Consider the following 18,175-nt stretch of genomic DNA (forward strand, 5'->3'; position numbering starts at 1 on the left):
GTGATAGATGTTATCTATTTTGTAGGTATGCTGCAATGGCAGCAAGATGCAGTCTAATATATATGTACGCTAGGTAACCTCTTTGGAGGTGTAATAAGTATCCTATGATGTGTTGAATAGACACATCTAGAGGATTGATGGCATAGTTATGGCAGTATGTTACAAAACGCTTCCACTTGGCTGCATAACATGCCCTAGTGATGGGATGTCTAGCTTCTTTAATGAAGTTCATACAGTCAAGAGGAAGGTTAAGATAACCGAACTCTAAGACTTTAGGAGCCAGATCGCTAGGTTGAGCTGTGCTGGGTCTGGGTGTCTGATCTCTCCATGGTTCTGGGTTAGAAAGCGTGGAGACAGGCGTAGCTTTTGGTGCGGTACCACAGAAAGTTGCAGCAGTGTGGTGTACCACGGTTGTCTGGCCCAAGTTGGAGCAACTAGAATGAGAGTGAGGAAATGTTGCTGAAGTTTGTGCACCACTAGTGGAAGCAGTGGGAGGGGTGGAAAAGCGTATGCAAATTTGCCGGACCAGTTCATCCATATCGCATTGCCTTTGGACAGCGGGTGTGGATACCTGGCGGCGAAGCTTGGGCATTTTGCCTTTTTGTGGGTGGCGAAGAGGTCTATCTGAGGTTGTCCCCACATCTGAAAGAACGGGTGAAGAACTTGCGGATAAAGATCCCACTCGTGGATCTGTTATGTCTGTCGGCTCAACAGATCGGCCATGGTGTTTTGTACCCCTGGAACATGTTGGGCTAAAAGGAAGATGTTCTGAGGTATAGCCCATCTCCATATCTGCTGCGCTAACAGAGAGTTGCAGTGAGTGTGTCACTCCTTGTTTGTTTATGTAGTACATGGCTGTCATATTGTCCGTGTGGACTAAGACAGCTTTGAGCGATATGTGCTTTTGGAATGCTTTTAGGGCTAGAAAATGGCTAGTAACTCCAGGTGGTTGATGTGGAGTAACTTTTGTTGCAGTGTCCACCTTCCTTGCATGGTGTGCTGCAGTAGGTGGGCTCCCCAGCCGGAGAGCGATGCGCCCGCTGTCATGACTATCTGAGGAACTGGCTCTAGGAACGGTTGCCCTTTGGAAAGGTTTTTGGTGTTCCACCATTGCAGAGAGTGGTGCGTTCGACCGTTTACCAACACTAGGTCTGTTAATTGACCCTGAGCCTGGTTCCATTGTCTTGAAGAGGACGCATCTGTAGTCTTGTATAAAGCACTATGAATATGCAAGAGACCATCATTCTTATGAGTTGCATGAACACTCGAGCTGAAAGAGCGCTGCGGTTGGAATTTCGTTAGAAGAGCTTGCATATTTGTTATCCTGGCAGGAGAAGGATAAGCTAGCGCTGAGGAGGTGTTTACTGTGGCACCTAGATAGTGTTGTATGTGGGACGGTTGCAGGTGGGACTTAGTGTTGTTTACTGTGAACCTCAAGTCGTGGAGTAATTGGATGGTGGTGTGAGTGTGTTGTACACACTGACTGTATGAGCTGGCTTTTATGAGCCAGTCGTCGTGATATGGGAAGACGTGAATATGCTTCTTAAGTGCGCTGCCACTACTGCAAGGCACTAGGTAAACACTCTTGGTGCTGTTGTGACCCCGAAGGGGAGTACTTTGAATTGATAGTGTTGATCGTCTAGTACAAATCTGAGGTACTTTCTGTGAGCTGTGTGAATGGGAATGTGGAAATATGCGTCCTTGAGATCTATAGTTGCAAGGAAGTTGTTTTGTAAAAGGAGAGGAAGAACCTGCTGTAGTGTGACCATATGGAAGTGGTCTGATTGTATGTACAGGTTCAGTGGTCTGAGGTCTAGAATGGTCCTTAGAGATCTGCCCTTTTTTGGAATTAGAGAGTACAGGGAGTAAACTCCTAATTTGGTGATGCAATGGAACTGGTTCTATTGCGTTTTTTTGTAGGAGGGATGTTACCTCTTGCCTGAGTGGTATCAAATGTTTGTGACTTTGGACGCTGTTTGGGTGCTATGTTTTAGGGGGGAAGGGGTAGATGTTAGTTCGAGACAGTAACCTGATTGAATTATTTGTTGCACCCACCTGTCTGATGTGATGTTGGTCCAGACTGGTAGGAATTGTTGTAGTCTTCCCCCTACTGGAGTGAAATGTGTTGGGGGGAGGGAAGTCATTGGGCAGGGGTGGAGGCAGAGCGGGAGTTGTTTTTGCCTCTGCCCTTATTGTTGTTACCTCTGTAACCACCTCTTTGGTAGCCCCTACTGTAGGTGGATTGTGTGGGGGCTTTGTAAGAAGTAGATGGACTCTCTGAGGAGTATCCCCTGGTGGTGCCTCTAAGATGAGCGGAGAAAGGAGCGGAGAAAGGAGCGGAGAAAGGAGCATCTGGGAGCTTGCGATTGCAAGGCTCCCATAGATTTAGCTGTGCCTATCTTTTTTCATTATTTCAAGAGATATGTCCACATTAGGCCCAAATAAGTGTTGCTCAACAAAAGGGTTGGTTGAGGATGGCACTTTGTACTTCAGGTTTAAAACCCGAAATGCGTAACCAAGCATGTCTACGCAACAGGACACTGGTATTAATTGCCCTTGAAGCAGTATCTGCTGCATCCAGTGCACAACAAATAGAGGTATTTGTGATGTATTTACCCTCTTGTATAAGCTCATGTGCCCTGTTTTTGTCTTTATCTGGAAGGTGCTGCATTATTGATTCTAATTCATCATAATGTGCTCTGTCGTATCTTGCCAGTAATGCTTGAGTATCGGCAATACGCCAAATGTTAGCTGACTGGGACGCTGTTCTTTTATCTGATGCATCAAGAAGCCTAGAATCTTTATCTGATGGGGGAGCCTCGCCTGATGTTTGTGAATTTGCTCTTTTGCGTGCATTAGAGATTACAATAGAGTCTAATGGTGCAGGCCCTTTAATGTAGGCTGGATCTGAAGGGGCAGCCTTTGCTGTGCACCATGCCACAAATTTGTTCCACCAGCAGGGGTATACCAATTTAGTGGAGGGACGCCTGGCTGCCAGAATGATATCACAGACTTCAGGAGGCAAGTCAAATGTAATCAACTGTCGCCGCTCAATCTCCACGCATGTAGGTGGATGACCGTCCTATGCTGCTGCAACAGAATATCCTCCGGAAGAGGGGGATCCATGCTCATACAGAGTAGCTCGGGATACCAAACTCTTAGAGCCCAGTCCGGGGCCACAAGAATATCTTGGGCCCGGTCAGGCCTCATCTTCAGTACTCTGGGTAGAAATGGTATAGGCGGAAAGGAGTACAATAGACCTCAGCTCCACTCGTGACGAAAAGTGTCGCCGAGCGAGTGTCGCCTTGGAAATTCCAACACGCAGAAGAGACAACATTGCGCGTTCTCTTCTGTAGCAAATAGATCTAAAAAAAGGCTCGCCCCACTGTTGAAAGAGACTGTGCGCCACCTCCGAGTGAAGACAACATTCATGATCCACCATGCACCTACAGCTGAGTTTGTCCGCCCTGGCGTTCAAGGAACCTGTTAAGTGTTGAACCGTCAAGGAAATGTATTGACGTTCCAGCCATGTCCAGAGACACAGAGCCTCCTGACATAGGGTCCACAACCCCACCCCACCTTGCTTGTTGCAATATCCCATGGCGGTGGTGTTGTCTGAACACCTGCACTACTCTCCCCTTGACAGAGGGAAGGAATGCCTTCATTGCAAGCAGGATCGCCCGGAGCTCCAGAAAGTTGATATGGAGCCTGAACTCTGCCAGAGACAAGATGCCTTTGATCTCCGCCTCTCCCATATGGCCGCCCCATCCCAGAGGGACGCATCTGTCACCACTGTGTGCTCCGGTTGGGGAAAGGAGAGGGATCTGCTGCTGACCCAATGTCTGTTTGTGAGCCACCACTGCAACTGCTGTGCAGTGCCCTTCGAGATCTGGACCTGCTCAGACAGGTCCCCTTGATGCTGTGCCCACTGGAACTTCAGGTCCCACTGTAGAGCCCGCATATGCCATCTGGCATGACTGGTCACAGGATGCAGGAGGCCATGAGGCCCAGCAGCCTCAAAGTCATCCTGACCGAAACCCAGGACAAAGACTGAAAGATCGGAATCAAAGCCGAATGTCCCAGACTCGCTGTGTGGGAGAATAAACCCGAAACTGCGCTGTGTCCAGAACTGCTATGATAAAGAGGAGCTTCTGAGAGGGACTTAACAAAAAAGAGGGAGAAGGAGGATAAGGCTGGGTTTAACTTCCTGATTTTTAAAGTACAAAGTAAAGATCCATGTGTCATGGATCATGAAAACCCAGCCAGGGAAGGATTTTTTGAGATAATCCCAGATTCTGGTTGTATCTCATAAGAAAAGAAAATTTCTTTTCTTGAGTCCCCTCACTCACCCAGGCTTCATTACTAGGGCCATCCCAAGCATCTACTGCTTGAGGCATGCTGCGACTTGCGAAAGAGACGTAGGAGAACTTTTTTGTGAGACTGGGTGGTGCAGAGTATGGTGGAGTGGCGAGTAGTGATAATAAAATGACCTAACTAGTGATCTAAAACTTTATTCCTGCTCCTAGCTGGTACAATATAAAGTGTCTAACATTCGGTCGAGCCGGGGAACATTAGGTCACACAGACAGAGGCAAGCAGGAGTCAATGTCACCAGGCCCCTCCACCCGAGCAGACCATGGGGCATAACATTGCTAACCATAAAATACTGCGGCTACAGCGCTAACCGTAAGTATATAGATACACACATTAGGTGTGTTTCCTTTTGCTAAAATATTGTTACTACCTAAAATTCTTTAGGCTTATATATAGGAGTGGCAAACTTGAGGCGGGCCCTCATGCTGTCCTGAAGAAAAGGTGTAGGGGACACCTTGAAACATGCCGTCAGGATATTAGGGATTGTGACTACTTAATTCTTTTTCCTTGTATCTACCCCTTTTTATTGTACCAGCTAGGAGCAGGAATAAAGTTTTAGCTCATTAGTTAGGTAATTTTATTATCACTTCTCACCACTCCACCATACTCTGCACCACACAGTCTCACAAAACAGTGCTCCTATGTCTCTTTCGCAAGTCACAGCACGCCTCAAGCAGTAGATGCTTGGGATGGCCCCAATGATACAGCATGTCACCTAGGGGCAACCCTGGGTGAGTGAGGGGACTCAAGAAAATAATTTTTATTTCTTATGAGATACACCCAAAATATGGGATTATCTCACAAAATCCTTTCCCGGCTGGGTTTTCACGATCTATGACACATGGATCTTTATTTTGTGCTTCTTAGAGGGAGCCAGGTGCAAAATCGGCACGTTGATGGAGAACCCCAGCAAATGTAAGAGGTCGACCGTAGTCTGGAGGTGGGAGACAACTTCCTGGGGCGAGCCTGCCTTAAACAGCCAGTCATCGAGATAGGGGAAGACTGAAACCCCTGACCTGCGCAGATGAGCTGCGACCACCGCCATCACTTTCGTTAACACCCGAGGGGCACTGGTAAGGTTGGAAGGGAACACGATGAACTGAAAGTGCTCATGGCCTACCGTGTATTACAGTTAACGCTGGTGAGCCGGCTAGACGGGGATATGAAAATATGCATCCTGCAAGTCCAACGCTACAATCCAGTCTTGCGGGTCCAGGACAGACCAGACTTGAGCAAGTGTGAGCATCTTTAACTTCTCCTTCCAGAGGAAGCGATTGACGTTCCGAAGGTCTAAGATAGGATGCAGGCCCTTGTCCTTCTTTGGAACCAGGAAGTAGTGGGAGTAACAACCACGACCTACTTCTGGCATCTGAACGCGCTCGATGGCCCCCTTGGCCAAGAGGGCCGCAGCTTCCTGTTGGAGAAGTACCAAGTGATCCCCCAACATGCGGTGGTACTGAGGGGGCATGGCTGGAGGGATAGTCTTGAAGGGGAGGGAGTAGTCCATTCGGACTATCTGTAAAACCCAACTGTCCGAAGTGATGGTGCACCAGTGGGGAAGGTGATGGTGAATTCTGCCACCCACTGGCGTTTGGTGGGCCTGAAACACCGGGCTAGGAAGGTTTGGGAAGCAGTGGCAGCAGGGGAAGTATTGGACTGACCAGCCCGCTGGCCCCGTGACCCACCTCGGCGGGTCCCACAACCGCAGCTGGGCTGAGACTGTTTCAGAGCCACAGGCCTGCGCAGCAACAAACTTATTTGGGCGCCCTTTCCTTGGCCACAAAAAGAGCGAAAAGCAGAAGAGGAAGGAGTGCGCTTGGACGAAAGGCCTAAGGACTTGACCGTAGCCCGCAAGTCCATATAACGCTCCAACGCACGGTCTGCCTTGTCGCCAAAATGGCGAGTGCCATTAAAGGGCATGTTCATCAGAGTGTTCTGGACATCCCCGGAAAAGCCAGTTGTCCTCAGCCAGGCCTGGCGACGTAGCAACACAGTCATGGAAATCGCCCTGCCCAGCGAGTCGGCTGTGTCAAGAGCACAACAAATTGTGAACTTGCCTGCATCTCTCCACTCAGCAATAGCTTGGGAGAGCACCGTCCGGGCCTTCTCCGGACACTGAGGCAGCAACTGCGCAACCGTGTCCCACACAGACTGGGAATAACGGCCCAAGAGGCATGCAGTGTTCATAGACCACAGCCTTGAACTGGCGGAAATAAACATTTTCTTCCCAAACTGTTCCAGTTTCTTGGATTCCCTGCCCGGAAGTGTGGAAGGGAATGCGCTCGGGGGCATAGAGGCTTGGACGACCAAGCTCTCAGGGGTTGGGTGTTGGGAGAGAAAAATGGGGTCGCTTGGGCAGGGTGATGGCGTCAGGCCACATTCTTATCCACAGGAGCCCTTGTGTTGGGTCTGGACCTGGTGCCCAAAAGAACGTTGGAAAGTGCGTCATTAAAGGGCAGCAGCGGCTCCGTAGAGGAAGACGCAGGCCGTAGCACTTCTGTCAGGTTAGTCCTGACAGCCACTGTAGGTAGCTCGAGGTGGAGAGCCTTGGCTGCTCTACGCAACACCATAGAATAGGTACCACCTTTCTCCGTAGCCACTGTAGAAGCAGACAGTGTGCCAGGTTCTGGAGTAAAATCCAAGACACCTGCATCCTCCACATCCTCTTCCCAGTCCAGGTTCAACTCGCACTGGACTGCGAGAGGGTCCTCAGACCCCTCCCAGTCCTCCACAAACTGCCGGGCAGGCGGAAAAGAAGGAGGTGGATGGAGAAAGGGATAGAAATACCCCATTGGCGTCGGAATCGGCGTTGATCGACACCTGTACGGCACTGTCCCAAAGTCGGGGTGGAAGCCAGGGACGTAGTCGGTCGGGAAGCTGGCCGATGCCGGCGGCAGCGCCGTCTACATCGGTGGAGGTCGTACTAGGCCAACCGACATCGACTGTGATCCAAGAATGGATCCATGGGAGTTTCTTGGCGTCAAAACCGGAGTTGTCGACGACGTCTGGGCCGGAGCAGACGACGTCAAAGAGCGAGGACCCCCAGTCAGAACTGTGGGGCCCGATGGCGTGCAGACGGGGCCCGACAGGCCAAAGAAGCGTGCCAGCTGACAGCAACTCCTGAAGCTGGGCCGGGTCGCCGATGGACCTGGAAAAGGCGGGTAGTACATCGGCAACTGCGTATGCTCCTTGGGGGCGGCACCACCCTCAGCCGTGTCGCTGACAGGCTAGGGGAAGAGCGATGTTGCTTCTTCGACTTCTTGTGCTCCGCCTTACATGATTCAGAGTGCGAAGACTTCATTGAACGATGGTGATGACGGCTCCATCACAGGTCCCTCAACCTCCCCCTGGACCTTGAACGGTACCTAGCCGACTCCAGGGCCTCCAGCAACTTTCGGGAACGCTCCTGCAAAGTTTTCGGAGCCAGGGCCTGGCATTCGGGGCACGACTCAGAGTAGTGGCCGTGCCCCAGACAGTGGAGGCACTCACGGTGCGGATCTGTCACCGCCAATCATCATCATGCTGGGACAAGCCGCGCAGTACTTAAAACCGGGCATCCCTACACGCCAGGAGTCAAAGACTCAAAATCAGAGACAAAGTCCCAAAAAAAGCAGTCAAAAATTGACTGGGGGTACTGGTCTCTTTAGATCTGCGCTTGCTGGCGCGGGAACAAAAAATAACTGATGTCAGCGTGCGCAGGCGCGTCTAAGTAGCTCCAGGCGCGTCATCTCGGCGGCTACGACGCCAACAACTTCCGACGTCGCCTACGGACGCGCAAGGGTACTACTGACGAAAGCTTTCTGGAGCCTGTCTGACGCCTAGGGGTTAGTCTAAGGTAAGGAATCTATCACTAATGTGTTACTTTCAGATTTCAGTTAAAAACTCTCAACAGACCTCAAAACTCAAAGAGAACTTACATTACTAACTGCCAGATCACTGACAACTGTACTCTACAACAGCCAACAGATCCAAAGATAACATTAATTTTTAATATCTTCAGGTTTCAATATTGCAACATGCGTTAAACAGAAGTTTCCACAATCTTTTTGATTTCAAATACCCTACTGCTAGACAGGCAACTCTAGTTTATTTAGAATGATAGATTGCTGTACTTTCAACAACTTCCAGATGCATAGATACCTACATCAAACAACCACCAGATCCACTGTCAATCTTCAGATTCACAGATACCTGTAGTCCCTTAAAACTTCTAGATTGAAACAGAACTACAATTTCGAAAAACTAGAGTCTAAAACAATGGTAGCAGTATTCAAATTCTCAGGGAAACGTACACAAGAGACCTAAAAAAGCCAAATAAATCTTAGACACATCCTCAAAAACCTGCATTTTAATTACTTCTTGACTTTACGATTCACCAATAACTCCGATCTCCAAAATCGTCCAGGCAATAAGATAACAGCACTCTTCAATCATTTCCTGATTTTTGGACAATTGGAATTTCGAGTGATCATCAAAGTAGTGTATTCCATAACACTGTCACCTCAGTGTCTGCTTTGTAGATCAGAAGAGTAGCAATCGGTCCCACTGTCCTGGTTGCCAGTGCTCAAAAACCCTAATGGATCTGCTTGTTTTTGAAGACCTATGAAAGAATTATGGAAATTGCACAGTAATCTGCATACATCAACAGGTTAGGATCTACTTTTGAAGCCTCAGGTGGGACCCCATCAGCTGGATAGCTGGTCCCTGAAATAGGTAAAATTGTCAAGGCATATTGGAAATAAGAACACAATGTAGGGAGCTTACGGCAGTCCTCTGGCTCATCAGAGCGGTCCCCACAGTCATCCTCTGTGTCGCACTTCCACCAGAAGGGAATGCACTTGTCATTTTTGCAAACAAACTGGAAGATAAAAGAAAGAGCAACAGAAGTTAAAGTTTTGCCAGAAAATTAGAACAGGGATGAGCTGGAGGGAAAAGGAGTCAGTTTGTTGAATGAAGACAGAAGGAATCTGGTGTCAGAAAGCACAGGTACAACACATTATACAAGCGGCATTGTCTGGACCAAAGAAGAATTATTTCATGCTTCAAATGCATTAGTATTTTAACTTTGGTAACAATTCTTTACTTGAGCACCCTCCCAGTTGGCACACTGAATGTGAATAGTGAAACCTTGCAGCTCCACCACAAATGTCATATCAACCACTCACTATACATAATGCATCGTAAGCATCAATGACGTCAGTTTCATCCTTTTTCCATGCCCACAACAGTAACAACATGTAAAACAAGAGAGAAGATAAATAATACCATGCACAGCCTCAAAATAGAAGGATGGGAGGGACTAAACTATCCGTCATAGTGTGCATTTCCACCAGATAGGTTACGCATGGCAGTTAACTTACTCTTTCTAAGGTTATCAGCTGCTTCTGATTTCTTAAATGGACACTCGAAACCAAATCAAGCAGTAAGCGACTTAAATTTCCTTAAACTAGAAAATACTTTATTTACTGACCTACCAAATTAAGATTATTTAGGACTCATCTCCAGGCAATGTTATCAGTAAAAATGTCAAGAAAGGACCAAGCAATAGCATTACAACTTGACTTCACAGGTGCACCTTTCAAAAGCGCCAAAGTAGCAGCCACAGATCACGACGAATGAGATCAGAATCACTCAGGTGGAGGCTTGCTAGCCAATTGTAATAATAGTTCAAAACCTAGAAGTCAAATTGGTTCATTTCCAAACACAGAACACTTTTCAGAGAAAAACAGTCAATAGGTTCCTATGGAGGGAAATGAAGTAAAGGGTTACCAGGTAAGTACTCTGTCTTTGGGGTTGAGTTTCTGGGGTTAGAACAAGGGTTCCCCCAGGGTCAAGGATGCACTCTTGTTACACCCTCAGCGGCACTAGGGCAGCCGGGTGCAGAGTGATGTGGCCCAATGTTATCAAATGGGCATGGGGGGCCTCCGGTTGGTGGCTGCTTACAAGCAGGCCACTGGCTTGTGGGAGCAAAGCTCCTGGTGTTAGGCTCAGGGCAAAGGGGGATCCTATTTAACACAAAAAGTGCTCCCGCAACGGCGGCTGGGTGCAGGTTTGGCGTTGTGTGTACTGTTGATTTCAATGGGGATTCTCCAGTTTCAACAAAGACTGCAGGCTCAGGGACAGAGATCTTCTGGAGCGGTTCACTGATAGAATATGGATGTAACAAACATCGATGTTCTAAATATTGAAAAAAGAAATATCGAGAGCAAAAATATCGACTCCAATACCTTAACAGTTAAGTACAAAATTATTGAATCAAAAATATGGAGGTAAAAAATATGGATTAAAAACATAAAATAAAATCATATATAGTTATATTAAATATTATTTTGAACAAATTAAATTTAATATACATTTTAACTCAATATAACAAACTTAATTTAAAAAATATAAACAAACCATAATGTATACATATACATATATTTACTTAATTTTTTTAATAACTATTATCTTTTTAACATTTTTAAACTTTAGAATTATATAAAAATAAAGGAAAATGCTACTTACCAGTATGCATCTGTTCTTGGCATGTAGAGCTGCAGATTCACACACAATGCATAGATAGCCATTGGTGTTGGGCCCGGATGTTTGTAGTTTGTTATTGTCTTGTAACAAGTCTTTAGAAGTCACGAGATAGGGGACTCCTCCTTTGGACAATAGTGCACATGGGCATCGACTCCATCTTCAGATAGTTTTTTCGCCAAAAAGGGAAATGATGGAGTCTTGTGAGAACAGAAAGATGTCCATCTATGTTGTATCTAATTAATATAATACTGGAACAGCTAAAGGTAGCCGGGGAGGTGGGTGGGCGTGTGTGAATCTGCAGCTCTACGTGCCAAGAACAGATGCATACTGGTCTTTCGAGGAATATGAGCTGCAGATCACACACTATGCATAGATTGCAATGCAGTACTGTCGGTTTGGCGGCGACCACCAGTAGTAGTGTTGTCTTTAGGGTTCTAAAAACTGCTGTCATTGCACTGTGTACCAAGGTCGAGGGGACACCATTTGAATGAGATAAGAGCAGCTTGCAAGACCTTCGTGCACTGCATTTTTACTAACTTGGATGACTAATGCACTTGATGGAGAGGGTTGTTAGTGCTACAAAGCACAACATGTGGCAAGCAAATCACAGATTTTATTTTTTGGTATACAGTCATTGACTTTTGCTAAGCATTCTTCTCCATTCCTCTGCATGATGATAGTCAATTTCATTTTGCATTTCAATTTCTAAATAAAGTTTTTGTTTGGTGTTAAATTCCATAGGGTTATACAGAAATTCTTTCAGTTTCTAGTCAGATTCTATTGAAAGATTTAGAGAATCTAAAGTTGCCCTGTATCTCAGTCCTAGCGCAATACATTCATAACCTACTTGTGGCATCAAAGACAAAAGCGGACTATAATTAGACACTATTGCACTGGAATCTAATTTGCTCTGACTTATAGATGTGTGTTTTTCTAACCTATGTTAACTATGCCCCACTTTAGGGCCTAGACCCTATCTTGCTCAAAATGGATGTCTCTTCCTGAATGTTCACTGTTCATCATTTCTGCAGCACACAGTCATGCTAGTTATGTTTATTAATGTTGCTCTTGTTGTTCGCTAAGAAACGTTTTCAACACTAACATAGTAATGTTTCTTTTTCAAGGCCCTACTGCTAGCTCAAAGCACCTCATTCATTCACATTAGCAGACTGTTTGTAATGTAACTAGTTTGTCCTGCCATCTCTGGATGACATTAGTATAGAGTGGGCAGGATCAATATTTAGTAGGATAGTACTTAGATGCTGGGGCAATATGATGTTTCATAGAATTGTGCTCTGATTTGCTCAGAGTATTGTTATTAAACTCACCAAATGATCATTTAGCAGAAATTAATATTTTGCTATGCAAGAAAACTGTGTACAAACCCTCGATTTTCAGGGTAAGGCAGAAGACTTTCTGAAGCTACAAGGAATGCTGTCCATTTTCTTATTGATTTTGCTGCTCACTGGGGACCTGGAATTATTTTGAACAACACGGGCAAGCAAGGATGGCTGAGTGATAGTTGCGCTGGGTTATTTGTGATGAAAACAGTATTTATGACTATTACAGAAAGTTCAAAGGATAAGGTCTAGGCCATCCATCTACAACCAAATAGGCATGATCCAATAAATACCTTACAAACAAACATAATGTATATCCTGAGCTAATAAAGATAAAGACATATAAATAAACAGTTGACAAATTCTGTGTGTCTTCTCCTCTTCTTTTTTATTTTTGTGTTTTGCAGTAATTCTTCTAAAAAACCTCTAGCCGTTGCCAACATGTGTTTAGTCTTTGGTGGTAATATGCCACAGACATCTTTGCTGTGCTGTGCTGTTTCACTTTAATCCTGTCAGGTAGAACACACTAATAAAGTTAATCAGTGATTCTACTTAGGCAGTTTTAATTCCACTAATCTATTCTTTCACACAGCGCTGCATACCTCACTACATCCATCATCTCACATATGGGATTACCATCTTGTCCCTTCCCAAACAAAACATCTCTGAGCTCCTTCCTTAAACACCGAAGTAGTAGCTCCAAGTGGTGACTAGGTTTTCCACACTGGTAAGGAGGACCCATATGATGAAGCATGTCACCTCCGGGTGAGTGAGGGTTCTTATCCTTAAGGGATGTCTTCCCCAGTGATTTTCACTTGTAGTTCACTTTTGAGAGAGACATCACGTATTTGCTAACATACACATGTTTGAGACTATAGGTGTACATTTTGATACTTAGTCTGTATGAGGGAACGTACACTTATAGGTCTATAAACTATCCCTTCTGACCCCCAATCTACTGTAGTGTTACATAATAAGATAACATCCCCAGAATGGTGTAGTTTTGTTGACCAGTGAGACATCATCCTTTTCCAGGAATCCTGGTCGATGGTTCCAGTTTATCGCTTGGGGTTCCTTAATTTCCAGGCTCCTGCTACCAAGAAATCTAAAGGTCGTCCAGCAGGGGGTTTGAAAATTTGGGTTCGCCAATCCTTATGCTGTAAGGTGCAACAAATCAGTTCCCCATCGAATGACATCCTGTCAGTCAAAATTACATGGGCAAATGGTCACGGGGTGGCTATTTACAACATTTATGCAAGGGGGATGGCAGGGGGACAAACATCTGAGGTAATCTCTGCTCTTGACCATCAGCTTGAGGCCCTCCCAACACAGTTGTCTATTATAGTCGGTTGAGATTTCAATACTACTTTTGAACCTCTTGGACAAGAGGTTCAATTTCTTGCTGCGGAGGAAGACAGTAAATGGGGCGTCCCTCAGCTTGAATTACCAGCCGCAAGAAGATGGTTAGCTGTAGCCAAACAGCTCAAGGCCTTATGCTTAGTGAGAGGGCTTAGAGCAGCAAATAGGCGCACCCTGTCTGACCGCCTGGGAGAAAATACCTTTGATAATGGCAGGTATTCCAGCCGCATAGATAACTTTCTGGTGGATATAGGAGGATGGCACTGTCTCATAGATATGACTGTTAAAAAAAAGGATGGAAAGTGACCATAATCCACTTTGTATGGAATTTCTAGCACAAAAGGAGACTAGAGAACCGGAACCGGGGCGTGGGAAAGTCACCCTAGATATCGTTGCCTCTAATAACATGCGTGACATTAAGTGGGGTAGATTCATTGAGAACCCTGAGAAGTTGGAGGTCCTTAAAAATATGGTCGTTGAAGAAGTGGCTAATTTAAACACTCACATTAGCAAGCAAGACTTTCCCCAAATAATGCTTGAGGCACATACCCACTTTTTCACAAAACTCCAATTGATCTTCAGGAAGATTATAAAACCAGATAAGGGAAACAAAAAACAACCCAAGGTGGGGTGGTATAACAATGCTTGTAAATTAGCCCGTCAAAACCTGAGCACAGAAATAAGATGTAGGAATCCCTTAGGTGTGAGAAAGGCAAGGGAGACATATAGGCAAGCTCAGAAAGTAGCAATAAAACAGTGGGATGAGGATCAGCGGCATGATCTGAAATCAGCCTGTGAAGCATAGGATTCAAAACAATTTTGGGCCATTGTTAAGTGGGATAGAGGAGGTGTAGCTGAACCCCCCCAAAACAATGTTGCCAAACAACAATGGGTAGATTTTTTCAGACCACAATACGCTCGTAACCCAGCTGAAGAAGAGTGTCCTCTACCCCCAACTATTTTTTATCAAAGTCAGCTTTTCACAGCTAAAGATGTCAGTTTAGCGTTAGAATGTGTGACTGGGGGAAGAGCTCCAGGCATTGATGGCATCCCAGCTGACGTGTTTTAAAGTGATAGATCGTCCTGGTGCCAGTACTTTGAGTGTTTAGCTAACTCTGTGGCTAGGGGTGCGCCAATCCAATCTTCATGGAAAGGCGCTGAAATAATTCCGGTTTTTAAAAAGGGTGACAAATCTCTACCCAGTAATTATAGATTTATCAGTCTTATAGACTCAGCCCAAAAACTTATAGGTCGTTTAGTGCAAAATAAATTGCAAATACGGATAGAAGAACACAATATTTTGTCCCCATATCAAGCTGGCTTTTGACCATGTACTAGTTCAATTGACCAGGTCTTTTACTTCATAGCACTTTACTGGAGGAATGTGGCCTTAACCAATGGGACACTTTACGCGGTCTTTGTAGACCTGAAATCGGCTTTCGATTTAGTCCCCCGTTCCAAACTTTGGAGGGTTCTCACTGAAGCAGGGATGTCCCCGGAACTATTGACTCTTCTCGTCCGCCTGCATGAGAACAACTATGCCAGAATCAGATGGGGGGCACAGGGTGAGGTGTTCTCATGTTCGCGGACGACACAGTGATTGTTTCCCGGACCCCAAGTGGGCTCCAGAAGGCTGTGAATGCGTTTGGAGAATTTTGTCAACTGCGTGGACTTGAGATAAACATTTCAAAAACCAAGTTCATGTCCCTGAATCAGCGGAAAACGTTCACAGGTACAATTAATTTTAATGGAACTCCACTAGAGCAGGTAGAGGAATTTACGTATTTAGGAATATCTCTCCAGAGTAACATGAGCTGGAAAAGCCATATTGACATAGCTGTTATAAAATTCCACCAGCTTGCGGGTGCTTTAGCCATCATCAAGTGTGGCTCAATGGTTAGAGCGGCAGACGCTGATGCAGAGGTCTAACCCGGGACCAGGGTTCAATTCCCCGCCTCGGCGGGTCTTGGGCTCAAAATTCCACGGACCTGATAATTCTCACCTCGGTGCCTATTCCAATCATGGAGTCCCACTCTGCAACTCTGGGCAATAGCTTGCTTAATCTCCACAACGGCCTCCACAACGCTAAGGATGCCTGGCCTCCACCTTGGGGGTGCCCAGGAGTGGACGCCTCACAGGGAAAGCCAGGATGGGTTCCACAGCGGTATTCATACAAGCGCCTTGAGACCCTTGTGGGTGAGTAGTGCGCTATACAAGTATCAATTTACAATTTACAAGCATAAAGCTTCTTCTACCAAGCCAATTACACCTGATCTACAATATGAAGGTTATAAGCACCTCTTTGTATGGTTCAGAACTATGGGGATTTAATTATTTGAACCAACTAACAAAGGTGGAGAATACATTTCTACGCTGTTTAGTCGGGGTCCCCCAAAGTACTCCCACTGTTCCGCTTTTAAATGATCTTGGCAGGAAAAAAATTGAGGATATAGCACGGTTACGGCCTCTATTATATTGGAGACGTATCTGGACAACCCCAGAACTATCTCACTATGCCCTTGCATTAAAGGATATTATCAGGGCAGATCGTTTTCATTCTATCCCATGGCTTCAAGAGATAAGGGGTTTATTATCAAAGCTGGAACTTGACCACCTATGGGAAGACTCATACGTCTTAAGGTTCCCATCAAAAATAAATCTGAAAAAAAGTATTGGGAAATGATTTGGATGGCCGCCCATAGTACTTGTGTAAACACTAATTTAACTGGACGTTTCCTTGAATTTAAACCTCGTCCACTCTGAGGCTTATTGGGATAATATAGAGGGTCCGTTTGACCGAAAACTGTATTTCCAGTTTAGAACTGGGACTTCCTGTAAAAGCTTTTAGCTATAAATGGGCAGCAACCCGGGATGATAAATGTCACAACTGTAAAGATCGAGAACATAGCCCATATGTTGTTTGTATGTCTCCTTTATACAAGCCCTCGTCGTAAGTGGCTAAAACCAATGTGTATTAACTTGGGCACCCGGAGGTATATTGAGGCTCTAAGGATATTAGAGTCAGATTGTTCACCCTGTATAGCGATTGCTGTTGCTAAATTTTTAAGGTGGGCTTGGATTATAGGCACTTGCACTTTACAGTCCCTAGAAGCTAGCTAAAGAACTCTAAGACATCTAAAAACGCAAGAACGATCTTCATTTTATGCATAATTTTAGTTGTTTAAAATACTCTTAAAATGTTTAATTCTGTAAATGATAGTAATTAAGATTTAATATACTTTTTAACATTGAATTTTGCAATGTAATATTTATAGTGTTTGTGATGGGATGCATACCCTGCTTTTATGACATGCTGTCGAATAAAGCTTTGAAAATTGAAATTGCTACTTATCAGTATGCATCTGTTCTTGGCATGTAGAGCTGCAGAGTTAAACACTCTTGCATAGATCACCATCTAGTGTTGGGCCCGGATGTTTGCACTTGTTTTTGTCCTGAAAGTCTTTGGAAGTGGCGATATAGGTGACTCCTCCTTTGGATCACATTGCCCATGGCATTGGCTCCATCTTTAGATTGTTTTTCGCCAGCAGGGAAATGATGGAGCTTTGCAAGAAACAGGAAGGATGCCCATTTAAGCTGTATCTAATTAAGATAATACTGGAACAGATAAAAGTAGCCGGGGAGGCGGGTGGGCGTGTGTAACTCTGCAGGTCTACATGCCAAGAACAGATGCATACCGGTAAGTAGTATTTTCCGTTCGAGGCATAGGAGCTGCAGATTACACACTGATGCATAGATTATATAGCAGTGCCCCCTCCTAGCGGTGACCACCAGTATCTGTTGCAGTAGTTTGAAATAGTGTTTTGAGTACAGCTTGGCCCACAGTAGCCTATTGTTTAGTTTGCACATCTACACAATAGTGTTTTGTGAATGTGTGCAGTGTAGACCATGTAGCTGCTTTGAAGATATCCCTAAAAATGCCATTGAAGCCCCTATCTTTCTTGTAGAGTGGGCTTTAGGAGGAGCAGGCAACGTACGTTTAGCTTTGTGGTAGCAAATTTGTATGCATTTGACAATCCTCCTAGCTATCCCAGATTTTGATATGAAGTTGCCTTTGTGTGGTGGTGAGAAAGAAATGAAAAGTTGTTTGGTCTTACGAAATGGTTGTGTTCTCTCGATGAGTAAAGCAATGCTCTTTTGACATCTAAGGTATGAAGAGCTCTTTCTGCGACTGTTTGTGGCTGCGAGAAAAATACGGGCAGTTCCACAGATTGACTGAGGTGGAAGGGAGAAATTACTTTAGGGAGGAATTTAGGATTAGTTCGGAAAACAAGCTTATTATGATGCATCTACAGAAAAGGTTCCTGAATGGTTAGTGCTTGTAGTTCACTAACTCTTCGTAGAGAAGTAATAGCTACTAGGAAAGCAACTTTCCATGTTAAGAATTGTAGCTCACATTTATGTAAAGGTTCAAAGGGAGGTCCCATTAGCTGTGTGAGAACAATGTTTAAATTCCACACAGGTGAAGGTGGTGCTCTGGAAGGAATTCTTCTTTTGAGGCCTTCCATAAAGGCTTTAATGGCAGGTATTCTGAAAAATTATAGATGCTGTCTATTTTGT

General features: G+C 45.2%; 1 protein-coding gene across 2 annotated transcripts in view; it reads right to left on the bottom strand.

Moving 5' to 3' along the window:
- Positions 1-18,175, bottom strand: part of LRP1 (LDL receptor related protein 1) — a 1,437,817-nt gene that overhangs the window by 466,585 nt on the left and 953,057 nt on the right. For both annotated transcript variants that reach the window (XM_086966724.1, XM_086966716.1), the window contains exon 63: positions 9,138-9,231. In XM_086966724.1, coding sequence (XP_086822850.1) covers positions 9,138-9,231 — 94 coding nt within the window. The remainder of the gene's footprint in view (positions 1-9,137; positions 9,232-18,175) is intronic.

This window comes from Lissotriton vulgaris, chromosome 1_1 (genome assembly GCF_964263255.1).
Source record: "Lissotriton vulgaris chromosome 1_1, aLisVul1.2, whole genome shotgun sequence".
NCBI classification, from domain to species: domain Eukaryota; kingdom Metazoa; phylum Chordata; class Amphibia; order Caudata; family Salamandridae; genus Lissotriton; species Lissotriton vulgaris.